The sequence below is a fragment of the Gasterosteus aculeatus genome, chromosome 6 (genome assembly GCF_964276395.1).
Source record: "Gasterosteus aculeatus chromosome 6, fGasAcu3.hap1.1, whole genome shotgun sequence".
NCBI classification, from domain to species: domain Eukaryota; kingdom Metazoa; phylum Chordata; class Actinopteri; order Perciformes; family Gasterosteidae; genus Gasterosteus; species Gasterosteus aculeatus.
In genome coordinates, this window is record NC_135693.1 from 18,497,433 (window position 1) to 18,506,569 (window position 9,137).

The following is a 9,137-nucleotide window of genomic DNA, read 5'->3' on the forward strand; positions in this document are numbered from 1 at the left end:
GTGTGTACACTCATACACTTGTTTCTCAGGACCGTCGTCGATGGCCCCTGAACTCTAACTCTTAGAATAAAGTGCTGAATCTACAGAGAATCAAATATCGGTGACGATCTCCAGCTCCACCTTACAGAGCTTCAACTGGACCGTCAGCTTGTTTTTAAGCAAAAGTCATTCTTGAAAATCGATCCAGTAGAAGAACGAGTAACATTAAAATCACATTTCAGAGCGCTACGTGATAAACCTCACAAATATCAAAGATGTTGTCTTCAACATGCAGTTCTGTATTGAGCCACAAGAGGGAGCCTAAACAGATACTAATAAATGTACAACTCTGTTTTGATTTCACTTCTCAAATAAGTGTTTGGCATATTTCCTTTCCAATTCTCCTATGAGCGTGTTTAAGCTTCTCTTTTAAGCCTTCCAGAGTACAGCCCTCCCATCTACGTCATTTGAATTAACTGGTTTTCTTCGGTTTTATTTCTGACATTTAAAAAAGAAACGATTATCCTTAATTTACCATCAAATGATTATTTATTTACCATTTCATCTTTTGATTTCGATTTTGATTTTAAACTCGGGTAAACATGGCGGATGGGAGGAGAAGAAAAGGGAAAGAACATTTTTTCAGTTCCCAAACATTCCTGATGCGTTAAGATGGCCTGACTGGAAACTCTCACATCAGCTGAAACTTGACCTTTGCCCCGGCAACGAGGAACAGCTTTCTCTTGAATACCACGGTGCCCCTTTCTCAAACTTTTTAAACCTCCGGTTAGAAATAAACCGGGTGGGTCAAAGGGGATATAAAGAGCCTTCAAGCAATGCAACGTGATCTCTAGTTGCCATAACGATGCCTCAGGGGGAAAATGTTGTTGTATTTTGGGCCTTTCTGAACCACACATACAAAGCCATTTATTATAATAGATGTGTTGATGCCAGGGGGTTATTTAAGTGTGTCAAGGGTACAAATGAGTTATCCACAACAGGCCTTAAATACTGAGTTTTACTGTTATTTCAATAACAGCTAGCTGGTACACTTAATCTGAATAACGGAGAAAATACTAATATAATATTTTCAGAAAGGGAGAACATGAAATCCTAAAATTGACGTGTAACAATTGATCAAGAAGATATGTTTTAATAAAACCACCAGGATATTCCCACAGCAGTCCTTTGAAATTGCAACGTTTCCACCATTAGTAGGTCTTTTTTTCACATTATTTCACATTAATTTATATGTCAGTAGAAAAATCGTGCAAAAAAAAAGAAAAAAGTGCAAAAAATATAAAATAAATGATTGCTAAATTCCATTTTGCAGCTTCTGCTCAGTGTCCTGGTATCTGGGACAACTGGGAGCTTTTACTACCATATAATGTCAAAATGTCTGTTGTGGAAAACATTTCTATTAAGGCTCCACGACCGAGTCACATCGAGTTCAACAATAATCAACAGGAGTCTGCAAATAACACAAAACCTACTTTTCAGACCAAAAATATTGTCCAACGTGTTTCAGTCCAGATGTTCACCGCCACGATGAGACATTAACATAAATCAAGTACACCAAAAAAAAGTGTTAAAAGTGTCAGTAGTCAAACAAGTTCCCCTCCATGTGGGACGTCCGAGAGGGACGTGAGGCCCAGTCGTTTACAAACAAACAAAATTCACAAAGTTAGTTAAATCATTTTGTTGCCTAAAGATAACTGAGTAGTTTACTTTGAAAAGACTGCACGCATTTTTTTGTGAAACGCATGAATAATGTAACTTCTTTTTTATCGCGCGTTGCTTGAGACTTTCGTCCTGATGTGACAACAGAGGGTCCGTTCTTCAACGAGGACGATGTCCTGAGCGTGACCTCTAAACCGAGAGGTCGTCGGCTCGGGTCCGGCTGCTCGTTCCGCTCGTCCTGCTGAACCTCCGTCGGTCCCTGTGACCCCCGCCCGTCTCCCCGTCGCCGGTCCTCAGGTATCCGCCATCTTGGATCTGACCGCCGCCCGCCGCGGGCCACGCGGGCGAGTAGCGGCTCATCTGGAGGAGGGTCACCTCCTCTGCGGCGGCAGCGGCCATTTTGTTCTTCTCGGCGGCCATGTTGTCGGAGTTCTGCTGGTCGGCGAGGCGGTGGTTGGGGAAAGGGAGCGGCAGGAAGTGGGAGGAGCCCATCACGCACTGGTTGAAGTCCGGGGGAGGGGTGGGCGGCAGCGGGGGGGGCACAGAGAGCTGACGGGCCAGCGAGGCGTTGGCTAGAGTGACGGCCTTCGCTCTTGAGAAATGACGCCTGCAAACAGAGAAATCACATTTCACATCACAAAACACAACTCAATGTGCGCGCCAACACGTCCTCCACGTCTTCCTTGACCTCACTTGTCCCCTCCAGTAAAGGTCAATAGAAAGTCTCAAAAGCATCTGTCACGGTGTGGGTTTATTTCCTGTCTTATTTTGTAGTTTTCTGCTTCTTGTCTCCCTGGGTAACTTCCTGCCTTGTCCTGTCATCCCCTGTGATTGTCTGATTGTTTCCAACCACCTGCACTTCCCTAGTGGATTTAAGCCGTGTGTGTCTCTTGTCACTTGTTGCGTCATTGTCGAATGTCCCGGATGTGTCTAGTTCCTGCCTGCCTTTTTGCCCTGGTTCCTGTGTGCGTTTTTTGACCCTTGGCCTTTTGTTTTCTGCCTTTTTTGACTATTAAAGTGTTTTTTTTGGTTAAAAGTCTGCGTTTGAGTCCTGCCTTCCCCGCATCCCTGACAGTACTGTTGATTCTGCAATATATTTGTATTACATATACATGTATATAACAGTATTTTCCAGCACTGATGGCAACATACATTCTCTTTTTTAATATCTAATGTTTGTGCTTTGAATAAGTGAACACTCTTGCCAGCTGTTGTCTGTCTGATCTCATTAAAAGACACAAACCCTCTTAAAGTTACGGTGAGCGCGCGTACCTGCAGCAGTGTCTCCACGCCAGGTGATGCAGCTCGAGCACGCTGAGGAGCAGGGAGACGGCGGACACGGTCATCATGAACACTATGAAGACGTTCTTCTCCGTCGGCCTGGAGACGTAACAGTTCACTGGATGAGGACACGGCCAGGCCTGCGGGGGGAGACAGTGTGTGAGGGCCCGAATCTCGCGTTAGGAACACCGTGACTCAGACGCCTGGTTTTACCTTGCAGACATACAGAGGGTTGAGGAAGACGCCGTACATGAAGTACTGGAGGAGCAGGAACACCACCTGAGTGGAGGTCCAATCACAGTCAGGTGGGGTCATTAAACACTACACGTCTGTTATTCTTCTCTCATTGTCGTTGTACCTCCATGACGCTCCGCAGCAGGATGCTCAGGACGTACGTCTGCAGCAGCGCGCCCCTCAGACGCACTCGACCTGCCGCCTGACCGTCTCTGCTTTCCTCCTTTCCTCTGTCCTTCTCTCCTTTCCTCCCGTGTTTCTCTCCTCCTCCATCCCCTCCGCCCCCTCCCGGGTCCTCCTGCCTCTCCCCCCCGTCCCCGTCCTCCTCCTCCCGGCTCCTCCTCTTCTCCTCCATGCGGACGGTGTGCATGGCGTGGCCCATGTAGATGAGGCTGGGAGTGGACACGAACACGATCTGCAGCACCTGGCGGGCAACGAATGTGTGTGATGTAACCCGATTGACAACAGCGACCAGATGTGAACAGCTGCTCCTCCCCTCTGCGGCCCCCGTTACCCAGTATCGTATGTGGGCGATGGGGAAAGCTCGGTCGTAGCAAACGTTCTCGCAGCCCGGCTGCTCGGTGTCGCAGTTGAAGTCCTCCTGCTCGTCTCCCCAGGACGACTCGGCGGCCGTCCCGAGCACCAGGATGCGGAAGATGAAGAGGACGGTCAGCCACACCTGTGGAGGAGGTGAGAGGGAGAAACAACGATTCGCTTCGGGTTCAGACGAACAGTTATTGATAATTGATTTTTCATTTTATATTTCATGTGTGTTGTAACCTTGCCAACGGAGGTCGAGTGCTCCTGCACTTCCTCCAGGAAGTTTCCCAGCAGGCTCCAGTCCGCCATGACGGCTCAGCGCAGACTTTCTATTTATTTATTTGTCTCTCAGCTGGAACCAAAATCAGAGACAAGGTGTTTGTGTGCATCGAGGTCACGTTCAGCTTCATGGCAATCTCATCCTCTGGTTCATTAGTTGTGAAAATGTCTGTTAAAAATACCCCAGCCAAAAAGCATTTAGCGGGTAAGACGATTCAAATCATCGATCCAATAATAGAATAAAACCTGTAGATCCATTTTAGGGTATAGTTATACTTTGATGGAAAATGCACAGCTGACCAAAGCACAATGTGTGTGTTTGTGTGTGTGTGTGTTCTCTTATTATCCCTCGCCGGTCCGGTCCTGACCCCATTAAAAAATACTTCTGTGCCCGTTTCTTAGTTTAGCTTCACTCTGGATTCCCACACTCCCTCCGTCTGACTCTGGGAAAGAAAAACTACTGTAAACACACACACACACACACACTTTTTAATACGCGTGGGTGTGTTACGCATGCGACTACTACTATTTTCTTCCCTGTAAAATGAGCGTTTCATTCAATTAAACAAACAATACAGAAATGATGACATATTGTTTCTACATTCTGGAAACGACAGCGGAGTTTATTACTATTGTTGACTTTGGGTGTTTTGGAGCTCAGGGTGAATAAATTAAATGACATTTGAATAAAACATCACACGTTTTATGCCACATGAATTGTCCACATAAGTTTATTCTCTATTCTTAAACTGTCCTTTTTAAATAGACGTAAGGGATTTGCCTTTGACTAAAAGCTTATCTCTATCAATAAGTAATATGTTATTAATATCAGAAAAGTTACTCCTCGTTTTCCTCACAAGCAACAAATGTCTTCTTCCTCAGACAGTCTTTTCAAAATAAAGTTCCGTCTTCACAGGAAACAACAGTTAAGTAAAGGCCTAGATTATACTAGATTAGTTACAGTAAGAAAAAGAATATATGTGTGTGATGATGCCATGAATGTCTGCACACACATCAGTCTTTAAAGTGGAGATCAAACAACCATTTGACACAACGATAGGCTGCACAAATGTCTTTTTATGGGAGTAAATTAATCTTCATCTTGTAATTCGAACTTCCTTTTTTCTTGTTTACTTTTTAAAGCGTTTCTCAAAAGATCCTTTGTAAATAAGAGGAATTTGATCCCCCCCCTGCGGTAAAAGAAAAGACATCTTACTTTTAATTCAGCCGTCACAAGGAAGTGGCTGCAGGCGAACCCGACCGATCAATGGAGCACCCTGTCGGGAGAAACTCAGCCTGAATATGATCTGATATGGAAGCCGTGAATTACACACTTTGAGGGTGCCAGACCCACGTTTGGAGCATCAATGGCCTCTCAATAGCTCTCAACATGGCGGCGGTTCAGGTTTAACCCCCTAAAAAGTGAACACATCTTGAGAGAATTTCAAGTCCCAAATGAAAGCAAAAGTTAGAGCATCTTTTTTTGTTGCATTTATTGATTTATATCTGCAACATAAAGGCCGGGAATAAAAAGCCTAAACTTGTTCTGAGCTTCCCTTATTTATTAAACGTCCTTAAACCTTAAATGGCCCGCCCTTCCTGTTCTTAGGAAACCTGCTGGCTTTGAACAAAAAGTGTGTGTGTGTGTGTGTGTGTGTGTGTGTGTGTGTGTGTGTGTGTGTGTGTGTGTGTGTGTGTGTGTGTGTGTGTGTGTGTGTGTGTATTTATGTCTTTCACAAGTGCTCCCATCATCATTAATAACAATATTACTTCCTTCTATAGACTTTCTCCCGACCTTTGCGTGCATGTTTGTGTGCATTTGTGTGTATTAGTGTGTGTGTCCGCTGTCCAGCACTCAGTATTGTTCGGCATCCTGTCTAGATAACACACACACACACACACACACACACACACACACACACACACACACACACACACATGCTGGTTAATGATGGATTACATTATGAACCGTTCACTCAGACAGAGGATGTTTTTGATCAGATAATAATAGTTATTTATATTTACATCATTAATACCTCTCAATTAAAAGTGTCAATATAATAAAAATGTAAGATTTGTACAAAAATATTTCCATTGAATTTCTTTCTTTTAATTTACATATTTGGGTCCAATTTTGGCTTCTTTTCTACTCTGAATAAACCACTTTGAAGTCTCTCATAAGAAGAACAAAAGGCAGATTATCTTTGATTCACTCCTTTCTTCTTAGTTTGTTGGTTCTTGCGCCACGTTAAACGTGTTTCTCCTGAAACAAACACATTTGGTCTTGGAGCTAAACATTCTTTCTGATGACTACATCCACTTAGGGTGGTTTTCTTTACTTCTTACTCCTAAATTTAAATATTTTTCTTTAGTAACATATATATATGAATATATATTGTATAGTATATACACACACATATATATATATATATATATATATATATATATATATATATATTTTGTGGATTGTTGTGGATTTTCCACCAAGACGAGGATAAAACTAACGAGAAAACACTGAACATTAACCCTGAAGTTTGTGACACTGACACACAAATACACACACACACACGCTTTACCTGATGTAGGATCGACGACGTGGATGAAGTGGCTGCTCTCCTCTTCCTCAGCAGCCTCCGTTCTCTTCTTCGGCGGCCTGACGCAGGAGAAGGTGTTTGTGTGTCAGGTGCTTTGAACCGGTCCAGATGTCTTCCAGTTGTCTTTTCGTGTGTTTGTTTGTGAGTGTGTGTGTGTGTATGTGTGCGTGTGTGGTTCTCCAACTTGAGCGGCAGAATGTGGCCTTGAGACGACTTGAAGCAAAATCCAAGAAAGACGGACAGATGAACGAATGTAGCGCTCCTTCAGCTGACGGATGAGAGCAGTTTGTGGCCAGAGGACTAACCAGGAGTGAGTGTGAGACTCTAGTTTGTACCAACCCCTCCACCCTCCCCCCGCCCCCCACCCGCTTCCACAGCCGAGGAAGTGGGCCCAGTGCCTCTCTGCCTGCTATTCAACTCCCATGCATGCATGTGTGTGTCTGTGGAGTCTGGCATCTAAAGGAAGTCAGATATTGTATTTGGACACAATGGCTGCAGGTCCGAGTCGTGCATTCCTCCGTGTGGCTCCATTCTTCCGTGTGCGTCTCTCTGTTCGGTCGCTATATATTGTTGTGGGAACAAACTCAACACAGGCCTGAACACACTTACATACACATAAACATCACAGGGAAACATTAAGCCCATGTCGGCACACCCACGATCATTCATGACAACCACTTCTGCCTTTTATTCACTACAAGAGAAAATACTTCTTTGTCTTCTCTTTTATTGTACATATATGTACCTTCATCACGGCCCAACAACTACATTTGTTTTGCATTAAATGCCACATTATTTAAACAAGCGCATACAACGTAACATTTAGTGAAATGAGAAAATGGATTCGTAAGAAAGACGGACATGCAGACGACATGCAGACGGACATGCAGACGACATGCAGACAACATGCAGACGGACATGCAGACGACATGCAGACGGACATGCAGACGACATGCAGACGACATGCAGACGGACATGCAGACGGACATGCAGAGAGACATGCAGACGACATGCAGAGAGACATGCAGACGACATGCAGAGAGACATGCAGACGGACATGCAGACGGACATGCAGATAGACAAGCAGACGACATGCAGAGAGACATGCAGACGACATGCAGACGACATGCAGACGGACATGCAGATAGACAAGCAGACGACATGCAGACGGACAGGCAGACGACGTGCAGACGACGTGCAGACAGACGTGCAGACAGACATGCAGACAGACATACAGACGGACATGCAGACGGACATGCAGACGGACATGCAGACAGACATACAGACGGACATGCAGACGGACATGCAGACGGACATGCAGACGACATGCAGACGGACATGCAGACGGACATGCAGACAGACATGCAGACGGACATACAGACGGACATGCAGAGACACATGCAGACGACGTGCAGACGACATGCAGAGACACATGCAGACAGACATACAGACGGACATGCAGACGGACATGCAGACAGACGGATAAAGAGCTCTTACTAAAACGGGGCTTTAAAGCACATGAGGAGGGAAGGAAGGTGAAGTGATTGGTGATTATTGATCAAGAAGAGGAGAGACTTCCTACAAGCAGAATGGTTGGTTGGTGGGGGCTCCTGCAGAGGCGGGTCGGCACATTTCACTGTAATTCAAAAGTTCTGTTCTCTCAACTCAAAGAAAATAGACAAGACTGCACGTCTCTGTGAAACAATGCGACATGTTGTCTAACTGACGACGCTTCACAGCTGCAGGCGGACGGACGGGTTACTTATCAGGGTCGCATCGGGTTTTTTATCCCAGAGAACTTGTTTAAAATGCTGCCAGGTCTCCTCAAAGCCATTATCAGTGTGTGTGTGTGTGTGTGTGTGTGTGTGTCTGGGCGACGTCTTTACTGTGTCTTAACGACGCTGCTCAGCTCCACGTTTACGTGAAATGTGGAACACGTGCCTTGTAGCCACACATCGTTAGAATAAGCATGATCACCGTCACGGTGAAACAAGGACCACGAAGCGCTGGAAGCCTCTGATTTTTAGAGAGATAATTGTCAGTTTAGGAATTTAGCTAAACCACTTTCTTCTTTCAACTTGTGACTTCTTTCATCAAAAGCGGAACAATTTCTGTTCTTTGCGAAGACGGCATGATCCCATAAAAAAAAACCTTCTTCTCGTTCCAAATTGCTTCCGGGGAAAAGACCTGGAGCCAAACTTATAAAATCATTATAATGGAACTCTGTTTGAAAGAATGTGACTTCTAAAAGATTTGATCGAGCAAAATACTTGACTTTTACTAAGAATAATAATTAGGTTGCAGGATTTTATGTGTGAGGGGAGGGAAAACAGACTTTCTGCTCTTGTCATCATCTCCACTCCGGCTTTCACGCCTCAAGCAAGTGTGCGTTTGTGGAACAGTGTGTCTGTGTTTTTGTGTACATTTCAGTGTGTGTTTGCATGTATCACACCTCTGTTATCACCTCGCATTAAAGCTCATAACATACCTTTCCTTAAAATAGCCCCCCCATACCCCCACAATCACCACACACACACACACACACACACA

The 9,137-nt window shown here is 44.7% G+C and overlaps 1 protein-coding gene across 7 annotated transcripts; it reads right to left on the minus strand.

Moving 5' to 3' along the window:
• Positions 1-983: 983 nt before the first annotated feature.
• Positions 984-6,923, minus strand: LOC120820535 (gap junction alpha-5 protein-like). 7 transcript variants are annotated; one of them, XM_078104926.1, is made up of 10 exons: positions 6,570-6,706; positions 5,348-5,408; positions 5,210-5,270; positions 4,362-4,436; positions 3,955-4,066; positions 3,689-3,853; positions 3,299-3,598; positions 3,154-3,219; positions 2,932-3,080; positions 984-2,266 (listed from the first exon to the last, which is right to left on the minus strand). In XM_078104926.1, the coding sequence occupies exons 5-10, from the start codon at positions 4,021-4,023 to the stop codon at positions 1,849-1,851; spliced, it is 1,167 nt and encodes a 388-aa protein (XP_077961052.1). In that variant the 5' UTR covers positions 4,024-4,066; positions 4,362-4,436; positions 5,210-5,270; positions 5,348-5,408; positions 6,570-6,706; the 3' UTR covers positions 984-1,848. The 7 variants fall into 7 exon arrangements, with proteins under 7 accessions (XP_077961052.1, XP_077961053.1, XP_077961050.1 ...); XM_078104927.1 differs by having other exon boundaries at positions 4,362-4,453; XM_078104924.1 differs by lacking the exon at positions 5,348-5,408 and having other exon boundaries at positions 6,570-6,897.
• Positions 6,924-9,137: the final 2,214 nt, after the last annotated feature.